This window comes from Monodelphis domestica, chromosome 2, assembly GCF_027887165.1.
Source record: "Monodelphis domestica isolate mMonDom1 chromosome 2, mMonDom1.pri, whole genome shotgun sequence".
NCBI classification, from domain to species: Eukaryota; Metazoa; Chordata; class Mammalia; order Didelphimorphia; family Didelphidae; genus Monodelphis; species Monodelphis domestica.
Genome location: NC_077228.1, coordinates 17,735,126 through 17,756,004, shown reverse-complemented (window position 1 = coordinate 17,756,004; position 20,879 = coordinate 17,735,126). Strand labels below are relative to the sequence as shown.

General features: G+C 36.8%; 1 protein-coding gene across 5 annotated transcripts in view; it reads right to left on the bottom strand.

Moving 5' to 3' along the window:
* The window catches only part of LOC100031960 (cytochrome P450 2J4-like), a 153,002-nt gene that overhangs the window by 58,674 nt on the left and 73,449 nt on the right, over positions 1-20,879 (bottom strand). Inside the window, exons 1-3 of one of the 5 annotated variants that reach the window (XM_056815037.1) lie at positions 15,054-15,351; positions 13,046-13,208; positions 6,840-6,989 (exon numbers count right to left, since the gene is read on the bottom strand). In XM_056815037.1, the coding sequence (XP_056671015.1) occupies positions 6,840-6,989; positions 13,046-13,208; positions 15,054-15,251 (511 nt within the window). In that variant the 5' untranslated portion in view covers positions 15,252-15,351. Of the gene's footprint in view, positions 1-6,839; positions 6,990-13,045; positions 13,209-15,053; positions 15,352-20,879 lie in introns of those variants that run through there. The other 4 variants (XM_056815035.1, XM_056815036.1, XM_056815038.1 and 1 more) reach the window with 4 other exon arrangements.

The window sequence follows — 20,879 nt, the reverse complement described above, 5'->3', positions numbered from 1 at the left end:
TCTTAGCACATTAGTATTCCATCACCAGCATATACCACAATTTGTTCAGCCATTCTCCAATTGAAGGGCATCTTCTCATTTTCCATTTTTTTTCGCCACAAAGAGTGCAGCTTTGAATATTTTTGTTCAGGTCTTTTTCATTATTATCTCTTTGGGGTATGAACCCAGCAGTGCGGTTGCATCAAAGGGAAGACAGCCTTTTAGTGCCCTTTGGGCAAAGTTTCAAATTGCCCTCCAGAATGATTGGATCAATTCACAACTCCACCAGCAATGCATTAATGTCCCCACTTTGCCACATCCTCTCCAGCATTTACTACTTTCCTTTGCTGTCATATTAGCCAATCTGCTAGTTATGAGGTGATACCTCAGAGTTGTTTTGATTTGCATCTCTCTGATTATAAAAGATTCATTACACTTTTTCATGTGCTTATTAAGTTTTGATTTCTTTATCTGAAAATTAACTACTCATGACCCTTGCCCATTTATCAACTGGAGAATGACTTGATTTTTTGTACAATTTAGCTCTTTATAAATTTGAGTAATTAGACCTTTGTCAGAACTTTTCTTATGGAGATTTTCCCCCCAATTTGTTTCTTTCCTTCTAATTTTGGTTGCATTGATTTTGTTTGTACAATCACTTTAATTTGAATGTAATCCAAATTATTTATTTTACATTTTGTGATTTTTTTCTAACTATTGCTTGGTCTTAAAATCTTTCCTTTCCCAAAGATCTGACAAGTATACTATTCTGTGTTCACCTAATTTTTCTATTGTTTCCTTCTTTATATTCAAGCAATTCACCCATTCTGACTTTATCCTAGTGTAGGGTGTGAGATGTTGATCCAAAGCAAATCTCTCCCATAATGTCTTCCAATTGTCCTAGAAGTTTTTTTTTATCAAGTAGTGGATTTTGGTCCCAAAACCTGGGAATCGTTGGGTTTAACATAGACTGTCTTGTTGAGGTCGCTTACCCCAAGTCTATTCCACTGATTCTCTTTTCTGTCTCTTAGCCATATTGCTTTGGTGACCACTGCTTCTTATTATAGTTTGAAATCTGGGACTGCAAGGCCATCATCTTTCACATTTTTTTCATTATTTCCATGGATATCCTTGATCTTTTATTCTTCCAAGTAAATTTTGTTATGGTTTTTTATAATTCAGTAAACAGGTTTTTTGGTAGTTTGATGGGTATGGAACTAACTAAATAAATTAATTTGCATAGGATCATCATTTTAATTATGTTTTCTTATCCTACCTCTGAGCAATCAATGTTTTCCCAGTTGTGTAGATCTAGTTTTAATTGGGTGGAGAATGTTTTGTAGTTGTGTTCATATAGTTCTTGTGTTTATCTCAGCATATAGATTCCTAAGTATTTTATATTGTCAAGGGTGATATTAAATGGAATTTCTCTTTCTAATTCTTGCTGCTGAGATGTGTTGGAAATATATAGAAATGCTGATGACTTATGTGGGTTTATTTTGTATCTTGCAACTTTGCTAAAGTTGTTGATTATTTCCACTAGCTGCTTAGTTGATTCTGTAGGATACTTTAAGTAGACCATCATATCATCTGCAAAGAGTGATAGCTTGGTCTCCTCAATGCCTATTTCAATACCTTCAATTTCTTTTTCTTCTCTAATTGCTACTGCTAGTGTTTCTAGTACAGTGTTAGATAATAGAGGTGATAATGGGCATCCTTGTTTCATTCCTGATCTTATTGTTTATTCTTTGTCCACATTGCAGATGATGTTTGCTGATGATTTTAGATAGATACTGTTTATCATTTTTAGGAAAGGCCCTTCTATTTCTATACTTTCTAGTGTTTTTAGAAGTAATGAGTGTTGTATTTTGTCAAAGTCTTTTTTTGCATCTATTGAAATAATCATGTGATTTTTGTCTGTTTGCTTCTTAATATGGTCAATTATGTGGATGGTTTTCCTAATATTGAACCATCTTTACACTTCTGGTATAAATCCTACCTGGTCATAATGAATAACACTCGTGATCACTTGCTGGAGTCTTTTTGCTAGTATTCTATTTAAGATTTTTGCATCTATGTTCACTAAGGAGCTTGGTCTATAGTATTCTTTCTCTATTTTTGACCTGCCTAGCTTTGTAATCATTACCATATTTGTGTAAAAGGAATTTGGTAGAACTCCTTCTTTGCTTATTCTGTCAAATAGTTTGTATAATATTTGGATTAGTTGTTCTTTGAATGTTTGATAGAATTCATTTGTGAATTCATCTGGACCTAGGGATTTTTTCTTAGGGCGTTCTTTGATGGCTTGTTCGATTTCTTTTTCTGATATGAGGTTGTTTAGGTAGTCTAGTTCTTCCTCTGTTAGTCTAGACAATTTATATTTTTGTAAATATTAATCCATATCACCTAGATGGCCAAATTTATTGCCATATAATTGGGCATAATAGTTTTTAATGATTGCCTTAATTTCCTCTTCATTAGAGGTGAGGTCTCCCTTTTCATCTTGATTACTGTCAGTTTGGTTTTCTACTGTTCTTTTTGTAATTAGATTGACGAGTACTTTGTCTATTTTATTTGTTTTTTTCAAAATACCAGCTTCCAGTCTCATTTATTAAATCAATAGTTCTTTGACTTTCAATTTTATTGATTTCTCCTTTGATTTTTAGGATCTCTAATTTAGTTTTTGTCTGAGGATTTTTAATTTTTTCACTTTCTAGTTTTTTTAATTGCATGCCCAATACATTGACTTCTGCCCTCTCTATTTTGTTAATATATTAACTCAAAGATATAATTCCCCCCTCAGTACTGCTTTGGCTGCATCACATAGATTTTGGATGTCTCATCATTGTCATTTTCTACAATTAAATTATCATTTGTTTCTATGATTTGTTATTTAAGGAACCAATTTTGGTGAATTGTATTATTTACTTTCTAATTAATTTTTGATTTGCCTCTCCATGTGCCCTTACTAATTATTATTTTCATTGCATTGTCATCTGAGAAGTTTGCATTTATTATATCTGCTCTTTTGCACTTGTTTGCAATGTTTTTATGCTGTAGTACATGGTCAATCTTTGTGAATGCACCACATGCTGCTGTAAAGAAGGTGTATTCCTTTTTGTTCCTATTTATTTCTATCTCCATATCTGGTAACTAATTTTTATATGATTTCATTCATTCCTCTTACCCCTTTCATATTTATTTTTTGGTTTGATTTATCTAGGTCTGATAGAGGAGAATTCAGGTCTCCCACTAGTATAGTTTTTCTATGTATTTCATACTTGAGCTCCACTAGTTTCTCCTTTCAAAATTTGGATGCTATGCCATTTGGTACATTCATGTTGAGTACTAATATTTCCTCATTGTCTATAATGCCTTTTATTAGTATGTAATTACCTTCAGTATCTGTTTTGACTAGATCTATTTTTACTTTGGTTTTGTAAGATATCATTATTGTGACTCTTGCCTTCTTTTTCTCAGTTGATGCTCAAAAGATTTGGCTCCATCTGCTTACTTTTACCAGATATATGTGTCTACATTCCTCATGTGTGTTTCTTGTAGAAAGCATATGGTAGGGTTTTGGTTTCTAATCCACTCTGCTATTTGCTTGCATTTTATGGGTGGCTTCATTCCATAAATATTCAGAAGTATGATTACCAGCTGTGTATTTCCCAGCATTTTGATTTCCACTGCTAGTCCTGCCCTTTCTTCCTTCAGTATTTCCTTCTATATCAGTGTTTTGTTTTTAATTGGTCCCCCTAATTCCCACCATTATTTTCTACCTCCCTTCCTGTCTTATTTCACTCTTATTTTCTTTATGGTCTTTTAAAACTACCCCACCACATTCTCCTTCCCTTGTATTGCTTCCCTCCCCACCATTCCATTTGTTACCTTTCTACTTCTCTATAGGGCGCAAAACAGTTCTCTGCCCCAATGGATTTGATTGTTCTTTCCTCTATGAGTCAATTTCAATTCACCTAAGAATTGTGTTTTTTCTATCTCCAGCCTCTGTATCCTTCCAGTGAATTCATGTTCTCCCCCACTCCCACCATGCCCTTCTTTATTACATATAAATCTACTGCATTTTGTTTTGTTTTCCATTTCTTTTTGTATTAATCTCTTTTTTGAACTCTAGTTATATAAATATGTAAACACACATATATTTATGCACACATATTATCTATAAACCATTATCTATATATTATATATATTATCTATATAGATAAAAATTATCTATAAAATATCTATATTTATGTCTTGACATTTGCATCCTATACAGTTTGTCACTGTTCCCTCTAAGTATAATTCTTCTAGCTACCCAGGTGATAAAAACAATTTTAAGAGTCACCAATATCCTCTTTTCTTGTAAGAATACATATCACTTTAATTTATTAATAACTTATTGGGTCCCTTAACAAGTTTTTTTGTTTGTTTTGTTTTGTTTTCCCACCTTTTGATGATTCTCTTGAGTTCTTTTTTGGGTATCAAATTCTTTGTTCAGATCTGGTCTTTTCTTTATAAATGCTTGGAAGTTCTCCATTTTATTAAAAGACCATACTTTCCCCTGTAAGAATATAGTCAGTTTTGCTGGGTAGTTGATTCTTGGTTATAGACCTAGTTCCCTTGCTTTCCAAAATATCATATTCCATGCCTTTTGTTCCTTCAGGGTAGATGCAGCCAGATCCTGTGTTATCCTCACTGTAGTTCCATGGTATCTGAATGACTACTTCTTAGCAGCTTGTAATATTTTTTCCTTGGTCTGGTAGTTCTTGAATTTGGCTTCAACCCTTCTGGGTGTTATCAGTTGAAGATTAAGTACAGGACGTGACCTGTGGATTCTTTCAATCTCCAATTTTCCCTCTTGCTCTAGAATGTTGGGGCAGTTTTCTTGGATAATTTTGTGTAGAATGATGTCCAGACTTTTTCTTTTGTCATTGTCTTCTGGTAGTCCAATGATTCTTAAGTTGTCTCTCCTCATCCTATTTTCTAAATCTTTTATTCTAGTTTTTAAAGACTGAATTTAATCCCTGGAATTTTGGTCATCCTCCTTCTGTTCTGATTTTTTGGAGCATATCTTTCATTTTCTTTGCCTCATCTTTCATCTCCTTTGCCTCATTTTCAAGTTGATTAATTTTGGCTTTCATGACACTATTTTCTGATTTTAGTTCAAGTTCCTCTGTTTCCAGATGACTTATCTTGCTTTTTAAGTTCTTTTCCCAGTTGTATTCAGCATTTCTTAATTGTGTTTTGAATTGTATTTTGAGTTCTTCCAAAGCCTGTGTCAAATTCATTGGGGTTTCTGTGTTTTTGGTTTGTGTTTCCTCATCCTCCTCTGTTTCATTTGTTCTTTGTTCATTGCCTGGACAGAAGCTGTTGATTATAATTTCTTTTTTTCTTTTCCTGTTGTTTGCTCATATTTGCTTCTTATTTCCTCCCTGTAGTTGCCTGTAGTCTTGTTCCTCTCATTATGTGCTGGATCTGTGGGTTTGAGCTTTTTCTATCCTTAAGGGAGTTCTTCTCTGCTATGTTGATTGGTCAGGTTGACTCTTGATGTCAGATCTTCCCCATCTCTCAGCAGAAGCTGAAAAGGAACTGGGCTTCCCATGTTGTTATTAAGGTATTTTGTAGTAGTTGCAGTCTTCATTCATAGAGCTTGATCAGGAAGGCTCCCAGAGCAGTCTTTTAAGTTGAGTTCAACAGGAGGATTCCTCTGCTCTGTCCTGCTGTTAAATTTAGTTTTCAGTCCCCTATAAACATTTTGTTTTTGATTGCTGAGGAAGGGTGTTCAGAGGTCTGAACTTTTGCTGACTCTATGTCTCCATCTTGTCTCTGCCTCCAGTCCCTCTCCCAGTTACAGATTTTTAATGATCATTTGACGAAAAAGGCAATTTTAAGTCACCGAAAATATCTTTGCAAAATTTTCAGATGAAGATATTAAAGCTATCCATAACCACATAAAATGTTTTAAATCCCTTTTTGATTAGAGAAATTAAAATTAAAACAACTCTGAAGTACCACCTCCCATCTATAAGATTGGCCAATATGACAGTAAAGGAAGAGTGTTGGAGGGGATGTGGCAAAATGGGTACACTAATACATTGCTGGTAGATCTGTGAATTGATACAACCACTGTGGAAGGCAATTTGGAATTATTATGCCCAAAGGTCTATAAAACAATGCATACTCTGATCCAGTAATACCATTACTAGGCATGTATACTGCAGAGATTTAAAAAAAAGCATGGAACTTACTTGCATACAAATATTTATAACTTTTTTTGTCATAGCAAAGAATTGGAAATTAAAAGGGATGCCTATCAATTGGGTAATGGCTGAACAAATTGTGGTGTATGATGGTGATGGAATAGTATTGTACTATCAAGAATGATTAACAGGATGATTTCAGAAACAGCTGGAAAGACCTTCATGGACTAAAGCATAGTGAAATAAGCAGAACCAGGAAAACACTGTAAACAGTAACAGCAATATTGTGGAATGATCAACTTTGATAGACTTACCTATTATTGGCAATGTAATGATCCAGAACAATGCTGAGGGACTTATGACAAAGAATGCTATCCATGGCTGAGAAAGAACTGTTGGAGTAGGAACGCAACTGAAAGAGTATGATTTTTCAATTGTTTAAGCAATTTGGATACATGTCTTACATGATAATACATGTATATCCCAGATATAATCAAGTTCCAGCACTGGGAGGGCAAAGAGAAGGGAGGAGGGAGATATGTTCAATTATATTTCTTAGGAAAATTTGTATGGAAATGTTTTAACACATGTAATTGGGAAATAAACAAATAAAATTGTAACTGGAAAAAGACATATTTCTCTCTGATATATGCTCACCCTTTTCTTCTCTGATAGCCTCAGTGAGATATATGGCCTCTTCTTGTATCCGAAGTTCAAGGGTCTTCTTTCCCAAACCAAAATTCCTTAGGGTCATTAAGGTAAATCTTCTTTGATCTTTCCACTCTTGACCATTAGACATGAATAAGCCTAAATAATAATAATAATTCATTGTAATACTTCAAAAATATGTTATTTTATTGGTGTGGTTATTACTTCTTTCAGCAATGGAATTTAATTTAAAAAACTTAAAAAAAGAAAAAAAACCCTATTATATGCTGATCACCATGTTGGTTATATAAATAGAAGAGGTAGACCTGTGTTGGTGAAGACCTGGCATGTGTGCACCAGTGTGCTGGAGGGGGATGCTCTGTTCCCCTTCTCCAGCACACCTTGAGAAATTGTTCAAATGCTCTGCCCCTCTACCCAGCAGCTCAGTGTGAGCACTTCCTCCCTCCACTATCTGGGATAGTGAGGGGGGCTCACAGGCAGCTTGATGGTTCTGTTTGGGAACATGATCTCTAAAATGATCACCACTACTAGGCTAGACAATATGTGCTCCTAAGAAACTCACACACTGTTAAGGGTAAAATTTAGGGGTTATTGAATGAATATATTATACTAGTAGTCACCAGGAATTAATTCAATCCCAATCAAATACTCAAATCAGTTTGGGAATTTTTATGGCGGTTTAATTACAATAGAGGGAAGAAATTAAGAAAAGCAAGAGAGAGGAAAGAGAATTTAAACTGTTCTAGCCTGGGTTGAGCCAGGCAGGAGTTCAGAGGCCTAGGCCAATGGGCCTTCTCAATCTATCTTGGCTACCAGCCACAAGGCCTCCTCTGAGATGAGGGGTCTCCTAGGAGGATAGCATTTTAGGAGGTAAAGGTAAAAGGAATCAGCCTAAACCACTCACCAAGAACGCTAAGAACTTCTCCCAGTCACTTCACTGTCAAGTCACAAAATGGCAAAAACCCAACAAGAGTTGCAAGCATGCCAAATGCTTCCCAGAACTCCCCACACTGCCAACAAAGACCAACGTCTCCTCGAGTGAGAGTGAGAGAGAGCACCACGTCTCCCCCAAGAGAGAGGTCAGAGAGGAAGTGAAGTGAAATATATAGCCTGTTCTTTATATCACTTCCTGCATCTCACATGTACCAATGGTAGCTTAAGCTTGACTTAGGACAGCCCAGGGAGTGTGTCAGATGTTTCTTATTTGTCACTGGCTAGCACATGTCTGTCATAGATCATCCTCCTCAACACTTAATCCTTCAGTAGGGGTGTACACATTCCTGTTTGCTAGGATATTAAAGACTAATCAGGGTGGAAAAAATCTAAAATTCACATACACTAAGTGGGGAGAAAACACACCTCTTCACTTATAGAGTACATGGGAAAACCTGAAAGTCCCAAAGATAAATTAGATGAAGATATCAATGCCCAGGGATGCTTAGGGTCTATATAAGCAGTCTATGGACCCTGTAATGTATGAATATGAGTTTCTAGTTTCCTTAGTGAGGAAAGAATGGCTGTTGGAGTTTCTCCATTGGAGAAGACAACTACAGGAACTCAAGTCTTAATCTGGATGACCAAATCCACTGAGAGGGCCTTATAGAATGTCTTGTGGCCCCTGCTAACTTCAGCAGTGTCATGGGCTAATCAAGGGCAGGGTCCCTTGGCCTGCTGGAAGTGTCATAAACAGTCTCATTGTCTCCCTTTTCTTAATGTAATATGGAACTGATAGGTGCCTTCCACATTGCTGATAGTACAGTACCACTCAACCCTATTTCTCTCTACTCATAAATGAGAATGGTGGTAGAAGAGGGACACTGGGATATATATTTCCCATGAAGAACTTGGTGATCAAGACCTAGTATTTTTGGGGGGTACCCTTCATTGAGGTATGCAGGAGAGGCATACTGCTTTTTAATGACAGGGGAGAGGTGAAACTGTTCCTGTATAACTACCCAATCTCCCTAGGAAAAAGATGGTAGTTCTTCCACAGAGGCCCTTAAAAGGGAGAGAAAAGAGGAAGGAAAGGAATAATACCTTATTAAGCCCGTACTGCGTACGAGGCACTGTGCTAATTAAGCACTTTACAAATATTATCTCAATTGATCCTCATAACAATCCTAGGAGGCATTTATTTTCCTTTTGCAGTTGAGGAAACTGATGTTAAATGACTTCTACAAAATCACACTGGTAGGAAGTATGTGAGGCTAAATTTAAACTAAAGTCATCTTTAATTCAGGCTTATCTTTCTATCCCTGCACAGCTGAATACATCCTTCTTCCTTACTGGGCTCCTAGGCAGGGGGAGGTGTTTTAACTGGTGGTTCAGCTAGCCCTGAGAAGAAATTCCTTTGAGGAAAGTGCCAATATAAACTCAAGCCTTAGAATATGTGGCAAACAATGAAGTTGTAGAGGAATACATTTTATCTTCCACTAAAATCCTCTGTTTTGCCTCCAAAGTCCTTGAAAACCCATGTCCCTTCTATGTGTTCAGTCTTCTTATACCTTACTCATCACCATGTACTTAGTGAAGCAGTGACACTGGCTTCCTGGCTTTTCCTGAAGATACTCCATATTTGAGTTCTGGGCATTCTCTCTGGCTGTGGCCCATGCCTGGAATGCTCTCCCTCCAAAATTCTACTAAGAGGATTCTCTGTCTTTTGAAATATCATTAAAACCTCCCCTTCTTCACTGAAGTCTTTCCGAGTTCTTAATTCTAGCACCTCCTTTCAATATTGTGTTCTATTTTCCCCATCTATAGCTTCTTTGTCCATAGTTCTTCACATGTAGTTTCCTCCTTTAGAATATAAGTTTCTTGAGGGCAGGGAATGTCTTGTGTCTTCCTTTGTTTTCTTTGAAATCAGCACAGTGCCGGGCACATAGTAAGCGCTTAATAAATGTTTATCAATGACTGACTGAAAAGACTTTAATTGGTACTGACTATGTTTCTGTTATCAAGATCCAACATGGCACTCTGTGGAGAGGCTCATTGTCAAAATGCTGACTACCTCTTGAACTCTTCGGGTTCTAAGAAAGTCCAATATAGGCATTTCAAAAGCTTCTTGTGCCTCAATGAAGGAAACAACTGTTGGGATGAAGTGCATGGCTCTTTTAAAAGTATTTAAGCAGATATTGAAGTGTATTAGCTCAGTGGATAGAGAGAGGTTCTGGAATCAGGAGGACCTGAGTTAGAATTTATACCTAGATACTTACCTGCTATGTGACTTTGTGTAAGTCACTTAATCTTATTTGGCTCAGTTTCCTCAACTGAAGAAGGAAATGACCAAGCACTCCAATATCTGCCAAGAAAACCCTAAATGAGATCATGAAGAGTCAGACATGACTGTGTTACAAACACTATGAAAATAAAGTGGAAATGGTGTGGGGGATCCACAATGGAAGAGTAGAAGTAGGGAAAGATTCAAACACTCTGAGAGTCCTTTCCAACCAACCTTAAAATATTGTTTCAAAGCAAATACTGGAGTGAAAAACCAATAAAGACACAGAGATCAGCAAGTTTGATGAAAACAAATAAACAAGCAAAAAAACAACTTGAAAGGTAGGTAGAAAGAGTCTGGTAACTAGTGTGAGAGGAGATAATGGCCCAGAGCAAATCCTCCCTCCCCCATGACTACTCTTCCAGGTACTGAACTTGAGCCCAAGCCAATATCAAGACTCAGACATTATCTAAGACAACACCAATGGAACCCCACCCATACCCCTTAAGGTTCCAAATCATAGCCCAGCCTGAAGGAAAGGCCTAACACTTAGTTCCCTGTAGTCCATGGAGTAGCTTGCTGTTGCAGGTCTAGAAGGAGGCTCTGAACCCCTGTCCAAGCCCAAGCTGAGGCCCCAAGTTCTAGTACAAGGCACGATGCTAACAATGGTTAAAGGTTGACAAAGGGTTAAAGAAACACATAAAAATGTTCTAAATCATTCTCGATTGGAGAAATGTCAATTAAAACAATATTGTGGTACTACCTCACACTTATCAGATTTGTCAATATGACAGTAAAGGAAAATGACAAATGTTGCAAGGGATATGGAAAAATTGGGATACTAATGCATTTTGATGGAAGTGTGAACTGATCCAGCCATTCTGAAGGGAAATTTACAACTATATCTAAGCATTTATAAAACTTTGCACATCGTTTGATCCTGTAATGCAACCATTAGGCCTATATTACAAAGAGATAATAAAAATGAGGAAAGAACTCATTTGCACAAAAATATTTATAGATACTCTTTTTGTGTTGACAAAGTATTGGAAATTGAAGAGATGTCTGTCATCTGGGGAATCAATCAACATCTTGTGGTACACGTTAGTAATGAAGTAATATTAGGCCATAAGAAATGATAAGCAAGAAGATTTCAGAAAAGACTAGGAAGATCTGCATGAACTGATTGAGTGGAATAAGTAGAGCCAGGAGAATATACACAGTAACAGTCATATTATACAATGATCAACTGGGAAAACATGGCTACTATTAGGAATGCAATGACTGGGACAATCCTGAAAGACATGATAGAGAATGCTATCCAAAATCAGAGAAAGAACTGTTGGAATAGGATAGATGAAGACCAAACGATATTGTCTTTCATATCAGAGTATTTATGGATTGATTTGGTTGTTTTGGTTAGAGAATAGAGCTTTGATCTTGTATTTAAGAAGATGTAAAATTAAATCCTGCCACTGAAATTTACTTGCTATGTGACTTTACAAAATTCACTTGACTTTTGGTCACTTCATTTGTACAATGGCAGAGGGCTTTGAAGTTTCTTTGCAGACCTTACTCTGTGCTCTCCAATCGTAACAAAGAGGAGGGAAACAGTACCTGGAACACTTTGGCTAAACTGTAGAGTACCAGAAGATGATCTGTCACAGATAAAGATGGAAAGATAGGGTGGAAGGCCATCAATTATGTGGCCAAGAATCAAAGACACTCAAAATGTTGAAACTAGAAGAACCATTGTGATCATCTAGCCTATCAATAACTACCTTCAACTGGGTCCTTTCTACTCTTGGTAATACTTCTACTTCACCCTTAATGATTCTCTATCAAATCTTGAGAGTGACTTCCAAATATTTTTTTGTTTCCTCCATTTTTGAGCTGTACACCAAACCAAACTTAAGGGAGATGCCCAATCCTTAAGAGATTAATTTTCCCATGGTTTCCTGTTCCATGCCTTCATTCCTCAAGTCATAACATTAAGTTTCCTTTCTTCTGATTAACAAGACAAACACATATAACTCAAATCCATGTTAACTCCTGCTCCTTTTCCCCAATCAGCTCCCACCACACTTTGTCAGTCACCTGTCACCATCTATCTCATGCAAGACTTTGACCTCAGACTTTGATTTTATTGAGTTCTTCCCTATTACGGGTTATTATGATGTCTGTCACCTATATCACTGTATGTGTCAAAAGGCCTAAAGGCAGAATCATGAATGGATAGGTATTTGGAGTTGAAGGATTCTCAGAGAATATGCAGTCAAATTTGTACTCAGAAAGGAACACCAACAAAATATAATGAGTAGCTTTTGCTTGAAGACTTCCAATAAGGGGATCTTCAAGGTCTCCAGGAAAAACATCTTATTTTTGGATATCTCCAATTTATAGAAAATATTTTCTCATATGTAGTCAATTTTTACCCCTTTGTAACCCTCATCCTTTGTAGCTGGTTTATTTTTTATCATTTGTAGTGAGGATAACAAGTCGAATTACTTTTCTATTAAGAGGCATTTAAACCTTTGAAGAAAGCTTTCATGTCTCTCCCCTTTCCCATTGAGTCTTTTTGTTCTCAAGTTGAAAATCTCAGATTACTTTAACTGATCTTTTTTTAATTTCATTTTTTTAATTTCAAAACTTTTATTAATTAATTAATTTAGAATTTTTTTTTCCATGGTTACATGGCCATAGCCCATAGCCAACAAGCAATTACACTGAGTTTTACATATGTCATTGAATTTAATTGATCTTCTTAAGGGATGAATTTGAACCCTTTGAAATTCTTGTTACTCTCCCATTAAATCTACTCCCCTCACCCCACTCTTAGATATGAAGGAAGGAAAGGGAAAAGGTCTGTTTCTCATATTATGGGTTTTAGTTCTCCAAATAGGATGAAGGTCAGAGGTCAGATACTTTTCAATAAAAGTGGAGATATAAAATGTTTGCCATAATTCAAGGAACTTACCATTTATTTTAAAGATGTAAGATTGCAAAGGATATCTGGGGTGATCAACAAACACCTGGCCTTGGTTGACTAGGACTTCCTTTATCAGTGGCAATCCAGTTACAACTATCATGGGAGCACTGAGCAGATCCATGGAGAAAATATTTCCATATTTCCTGACACACTGAAAAAAGGTCAGTTTGAGTTGATAACTTCCATTGACTTTCAGGCTATTTTTTATCTGTACTGTTATCAGACATTCTAGTAATGTGAAACATCAATTCCAATGAAGTCCACTCGATTAAGTCTGATCCAATTGCATTTCATTGAATTTAGCTCAACCCATCAAACACTGATTCCTACAACCCTGACCCTGGTGTGGTGCTGGGAACTGAGCAGGCAGTCATAAAACCTAAATCATCCACATCCTCAAAGAGATGACATAGGAAGGTATTGATCTCCTCATAGATAAAGAGAATACATGCAAAGGAATATTAAGTGATTTTGGGTGAGACTAGGACCTGGGAAATAGCAGGAAAGATTTCTGAATTTGTAAAGCACCTTGAGAATCTTAAAATACTACAAAAATTCTAACTATAATTATCAGAAATTAATGATTAATTTATTTACTAATTTACCAATTGATGTCATTTATTATTAATAATCATCAGTTTTTATTTGCTTAACTTAATAGGAAGGAACACTGCTTGGAAGGTGGCAGTGCCAATATTTTAGCTAGAGTTGAACAAGTAGACTAGGGATCAGCAGGCTCCTGGCATAACTTCTTCAAAGTCCTAAGATCAGAGACCTGGAGCACTGATTCTTTTTTTTTTTAACCCTTACCTTCTATATTAGAATCAGTACTGAATATTGGTTCCAAGGCAGAAAAGTGGTAAGGGCTAGGCAACAGGGGTTAAGTGACTTGCCCATGGCCACACAGCTAGGAAGTGTCTGAGGGAAGATTTGAACCTAGGACCTCCCATCTCTGTGTCTGACTCTCAATCCACTGAGCCACCCAGCTGCCCCCACTGAAGCACTGATTCTTAACCTTTTTTGTGGTGTTTTCCATTTGGTAGTCTAGGGAAGCCTATGGATCCCTTCTCTGAAGAAAGTTTCTAAATGCATAACAGAGAATATATAACATTATAAAGGAAACCAAATGTATTAAAATGTACTCATCAAAAATAGTTTTTAGGAAATGCTCAATGGTCCCAGATTTAGAGCCTGTGATTCAAATGTTTGAAGGAACCACAGAGGCTTCATACAAAGATTTCTGCCTGTCAGTCAATTTTTAAAAAGTCTACTGTATGCCACACTATGCCTAGTGCTGAGGATACCTAAAGAGCTATAAGGCAATCCCTTCTCTCAAGCAGCTCCCCTCTCATTTTATAGACAATAATAATATCTTATGTATAATATAAACCTACATACCTATCCCTATCTCTTTCCCATTCTATCTCTCTGTCCATCTATCTGTCCATCTGTTTTCTGCATGTCCATAAATGTCTAATGTGCTCCAAGCACTGTGCTAAGCCCTTTAAATGATTAAATCATTTGATCTCCACAACACTGGGAGGGAAGTGCTAGGATTCTTCTTCTTTTTGAACAAAAGAGGAAACTTAGAAAAGCAGAGGTTCAGTGACTTTGCATAGTGATGATGATGATGACAATACCGTCATTCCTCTTTTGCTTTAAAGTTACAAAGCACGTTTTATATATCATCTCATTTGATCAGGATGACAGTTCAGAAGGGATCTCAATGACCATCTGATCCGAGTCATAAGGAAAAAAATTACTCCACAATGACTCATCCCAGAAGTGATGAACATCTGAGTTTCTCCGAGTTCCAAAGGAGGTAAATGTCCCCCACCCCCACCCCCCGGGGGCTCTAAAGCAGATTTTTTTCCCATCATAAGAGGCTGCTTCCAGGTAGAGTCGAGCAGGGATGATCACAGGCAGGTTTGTAGCCACCCAGTTCCTCTGCCCCCTCACAGCTGGTGGATTCTTGCCCTCCCCTCGCACTCCTTACCTCCTGGATGCTGATATGGGGTTTTTTAATGTCTATCTCGAAGACGTTGCCAAATATGGGCAGCCGAAGAGGCCCCGGGGGGTATTTAGGCTGCTGCCTCCTCCTCCTCTGCACATAACTGGCCAGGATCAGGAGAATGGCAGAGAAGAGGAGGAGGGTCTGCAGGGAAGGGAGTACATTTCCTAGAGGGAGCTGCATCCTCCTCCAGCTCCAGCACCAAGGCCAGCCCAGCCAACATAGTTCTTCTACAGCAGCAGCAACAGCAGCAGCAGAGGGGCCACCAGGAACAAGAGTTCCAGGGAGAGATCAAGCCTGAGCTGTGTCAGTTCCCTGGGTTTGCTGAGAGGGCGGGGTTTTGTGAGCCAGCCAGTGAGAGCTCCACGAAGTGCGAGCCTCTCTTCCGTGCCACACCCCGCCGCCCTCAGCCAGGACTTGCCTCCAGAGAGTAAAAACATGCCTCCCCAGGAAAGGAAACCGGGGCTTGTCCCCTGGGAAGTGGAGAGATTACTTGGCAGGAGTGATCAGGGGAGGCACCCACACATGAACGGACCCTCTAGTAGGTCCCATATCACAGAGCCACAGCTTTGGGGCAGGAAGGACCCCGGAGAGTCAGCCTCTGCTTTAGAAGAGAAGAGGAAAAAGTCTAGACAGATCAGGAACCTGACAAGGGCACCCAACTCTGTGTAGGTTTCAGAGCCTGGTTGGAGCCCAGCTTAGCTGACTTCAAGGCAGCCTTCTGCTCCCCAGGACAAGCTGCCTCTGAAAACAGGCTTGAGAACTAAGGTAGAAGGAGCCGGGGACCCGTGAGGGCTACGTGGGGTTTCATGAACTCGACTGGGAGAAAACAATTCCAGCTTTATTCAGAAAATTACATTGAAATAATGCTATAGTTTGATTGGAATAAATTGGGATAATTAAAATAAATTCTAATACAATTAGAAAAATTGAAATGAAATCTGAACACAATTAGAATACAATTGTCATATAATCAGGAAAGAAGATATAACTATCATAAAATTCCAATGTAACAAGAGTAAATTGGAATTTTTGGAATATATTAGAATGGTTGGAATAAAATTCAAATAGAAATACATGAAATTGAAACGTCCTTTGTTTTATAATCCTATGTGTGTAATTTTATATTTGATTTATTTATTATCATAGAAACTAGCAAAAATTATTTTAGTGACCTAGAAAACATGATGAAATTGATCTGGAAAAAATAAATGTCAATAACATCAAGAGATTAAAAGAAAACAATTGAGCAGTTATCGTTTTTCCAGTTGTTTAACTCTAACTTCTTTTGGATGCAAATGTGTTCCTCTAATTTCTGTGTTTGTCTTGGCAGGTAACCTCTCAGTTATTTTATATTGTTCAGAAGGACTTTAAATGGAATTTCTCTTTCTGTTTTTTGCTACTAGACTGTGTTGGTATTCTATAGAAATTCTGATGATTTCTGTGGGTTTATTTTGTATCCTGAAATTTTGCTAAAGTTATTAATTTTTTCAATAATTTTAGCTTACTCTTTAGAATTCTCTAACTACAAAATCATATCTAGTCCAAAGAGTGATAGCTTGATTTCCTCATTGCCTACTTTAATTCTTTTAATTTCTTTTTCTTCTTATTGCTAAACCTAACATCTTCAGTACAATATTCAATAATACTGTTGATAGAGTGTATTGTTTCATCGCTGATCTTATTGTGTGAATCTTGAAATTTCTCAGACTTGTGAATGTTAAAAATTTCCACATTGGGGGATTCTCCATTGAATTGGAACAATTCCCTACTGGGAACATTCCCCATTTTGACAGTGAGAACTCTACTTGGATCAGAAATGGGAGGACCTCTACTCCACCTGTAGTTAAGGACTGCTTTAGGGGAAAAAACTCCTTGCTAAACAATGAGGGTACTTGGGCCCATACTTATAATGAGGCAAAAAGTTCTTTAAGCCATGCCTATTTTTAGAAGTAATACAAAGGGATGCTAAGTACCTATTAAAGTCAGGCAACTTGTAAACTTGCCAGGAGCAAAGAGGTGAAAACTTATTCAGAAGTTTTCTCTGGTTCAAACTTACTAAAGGGATTAGTGGACCCAGTATTGTTTTTTCTGGTACAAACTTACTAAAGGGATTAGTCGACCCAGCAGTGTTTTTCTAATGGACTGTCCTTTGGAAAATGTCTACTGTGATTGGTAGATGTAAGGACTTAGGGGAGGTGACATAGGAGAAAACCCCCTATATAAGAAAAAGCAGAATCTCTTGAAAGTAAATCCTTTTGGAGAATCTCTTGAGAGAGGCTCTGGAGAAGGGAAGCTCTTGGAGAACAATCTCTAAGGAGGTCTTGCTGGAGTTCCTCTGAGGGGACTCTGTCCCTCTGGAGGCTCTTGAGAGAGGCCCTTTGAAACAGACTCTGGCTGGAAGGCTCTTTGAGGAGGACTCTGGCTGGAACTCTCTCTGAGGAGACTCTGTCACTAGAATCCTTGCTTAGACAGACCTTGTGGTGAGTGATAAAAGACTGACTGACTGATCTCTCTCTCTTAAGACTCAGGTCTAGGCCATGTTGGCTTAAGGCCCTTCATACTTATTTCCTTTTTCTCTCATTGTCTCCTTTTCTTTAATTCCTCATTGTATTCTTAATTAAATTCTCTATAAAACCCAGTTGACTTGGGTATATTCATAATTGGGAATATTACCTTGGCAACCACTTTATATTTGATTTAAAACCAAGACACTGTAGTGAAACATATTTTCTGAGGTCACAAATTTACTCACCCACTCTTATATCTACTACAATTTATATCTTCCACTATTTTACTCACTACAGTTTACACCCTTAAATCTTTTAACTGCCACAGTTTATGGCAGACAACTATTTTAAATATAACAGTTTATGGTAGACAACTCTTTTAAATGCTACAGTTTGAAAGGCTTCTAGCATATCTTCATTGCAAAATCATAATTGCTGTGTTTATATTAAATTAATTAATTAATTAATTTTTAATGTATTCCCAAGGAGTCATCATTCCTGTTCTCTCCCTCCCCTCTTCTCTATTCCTTCCCCAGAGCTGACAAGAAATTCCAGAGTTATACATATATCATTTGTTCAAAACCTTTTTCCATACAATTCATACTTGTATGAGTGTTCTTTTTAAAGCTAAAACCCCAATCATATTGGGTGATGTGTTTTGACAAACGCTTCTTCTACATCTATTGAAATCATCATTTGATTTCTATTAATTTTGTTACTGGCATGATTAATTATGCTGATAGTTTCTCTAATATTGGACCAGCAATGCATCCTTAGTATAAATCCTCCCTGGTCTTATTAAATGACCCTTGTGATATATTTCTGTAGTCTCCTAGCTGATATGTTAATTGAAAATTTTTAGAACTATAACTATACTCTTTAAGTAAATTGGTTTATAATTTTCTTTTTCTCTTTTTGGTCTTCCTGGCTTAGGTTTCACATCCTGTTTATTTCATAAAGACAATTTGGGAGTACTCTTTCTTTGCCTATTTTTCTTAGTGCTTTATATATTATTGGAATTAGTTGTTCTTTACATGTTTGGTAGAAACATTTTTTGTCACTGGGGATTTTTCTTAGGTGGTTCATTGATGGTTTGTTTAATTTATTTTTCTAAAATGAGATTATTTAAGTATTCTATTTTCTTTTGTGTTAATCTTGGCAATTTCTGTTTTTGCAAATATTCATCCATTTCACTTAGATTTATTGGCATATAAGTAGGCAAAATAGTTCTTAATCATCAATTTACCTTTATATAGACAGTGAATTCACACATTTCATTTTTGATACCAGATATTTTATTTTTCTTTCCTTTTTTAAATGAAATGAACAAATGCTCTATTTTCTTCATTTTTTATAAATCAAATTCCTTGTCTTTTTATTAGTTCAAATCTTTTTCTTACTTTTAGCTTTATTAATTTCTCTCTTGACTTTCAGTATTTCCCATGTAGTTTTTAATTGGAGATATTTTATTTGTTCTTTTCCTAATTTTTTATTTGTACATCTAATTGGTTGATTTGATTTTTCTTGATTTTGTTGATATATACTGTTAGTGATATGAAACTGCCCCCAAGTATTGCCTTGATTGCAATTCACAAAATTTTGTTATACTACCTCATTGTTGCCTTTGTCTTTAATGAAATTATTGCCTCATCTTTATCATTTGTTCTTTGATCCACCCCTTTTGTAGAATTAGAATATTTAGTCATTGATTAATTTTTAATCTGCCTTTCACAGCCTCTATTGATTTTAATTTTTATTGTATTATGATCTGAAAAGGATGTATTAATTATTTCTGCTTTTCTACATTTTGTGGAGAGGGATTATGCCTTGTGGCCCCTCAGTGCATATTTTCTTTAGCTGAAGCACAATACATTTTCCTCCAGCCCCTTACCTTTACTGTGTTTTTGCCATCTTCCCTCACATTCATTTCTCTTAAACAATATATCATAGGATTCTGACTTTTAATCCACTCTCTTGTCTGCTTCTGTTTTTTTTTTTGGGGGGGGTTCACTGCATTCACATTTACATTTATGAATACGAACTGTGTATTTCCTTCCATCTTATTTTCCTTTTTTATTCTCCTCTTTTTTCTCCTTTTACTCTGTCTCTCCTCACAATTTTTTTGGTTGTTTTTAACTACTGCCTTTCTCAGTTCACCCTCCCTTTTATCCTCTCCCACACATAACTTTTCTTATTCCTCACTTTCTTCTCTAAAGGATATGTTTCTATCCAGAACTGAGTATGGTTTGCTATTCTTTCTGATTCAATTCTGATGATAGTAAGGTTTAAACACTGTCTTTCACCAACCTCATCCTCCTCTCCATTAAAATAGATTTTTCACACCTCTTTAGGTAAGACAATTTATCCCATTCTTCTTCCTTCTCACTTCTCTCAGTATAAACCTCTATAACACCACTCAAATTTTTGTTTTGGATATCATATTATCCTACTCATTTTACTACTACAACCTCCATTGTTGTATACTCCTTCTGATTGCCCAAATAGTGATTTTAAAATTTTAAGAGTCATAAGTATTCCAGGTCCTTCCCCACCCCCTCGACAGTCTCCCCTTCAGGCTAAGCTTGGACTGTCTCTCGATGAAGGGCAAAGATTTGGTAGGGGACAGGAGAGATGGTCAGGCCAACTTGGAAGTCCAGACTCAACTGGGTGTCTGGGAGAGCCTGAAATGTGAATCTCTGAAGCAGGCAAGTGAAGAAAAGGAAGAGCTCAGTCTGAGCCACCTGTTCTCCCAGGCAGACCCTCTTCCCTGAAAGGCAAAGAGATCAGGGAACAATGAATCCTCCAAAGCATGGCACAGACAGGATGTCAGGGGGTATTAGAAGGTTCCTTTTACTGGGTTGCTTAATGTAATTGGATGTGCTGGGCAAACACACTGAGAAATAAGGTAATAGGGAAGACAGAATTCTTTCTTGTCTTCTCCCACATTGTTATCTTTTCATTTGGAGTCAAGCAGGGATTCAGAATTGGTAAGTTGACTGAAGCTTTTGACAGACAAATCACTCTATAATACTAGAAATGGGGATTTATTTTTAAGGAAAGAAGAGTAAAGGAATTTAGATGGGAGCGAGCAAATTTAGGATTTCTCTAATCTAATATGAATCTCAATATAATTAAATAAAGTTGTATAGTCTTTAAGAGGGATATTATTAGCAACTTTCAAAGATCTTCAGAGCCAAGCCCCAAATCTTTCAAGGAGAAAGCAATAGCCAGAAAGGCAGAGATTTCTCTTTATTGCTCCTTCTCCGAAGTCCAAGGGAAAAAAGTGAGTAAGAAAGAGTTT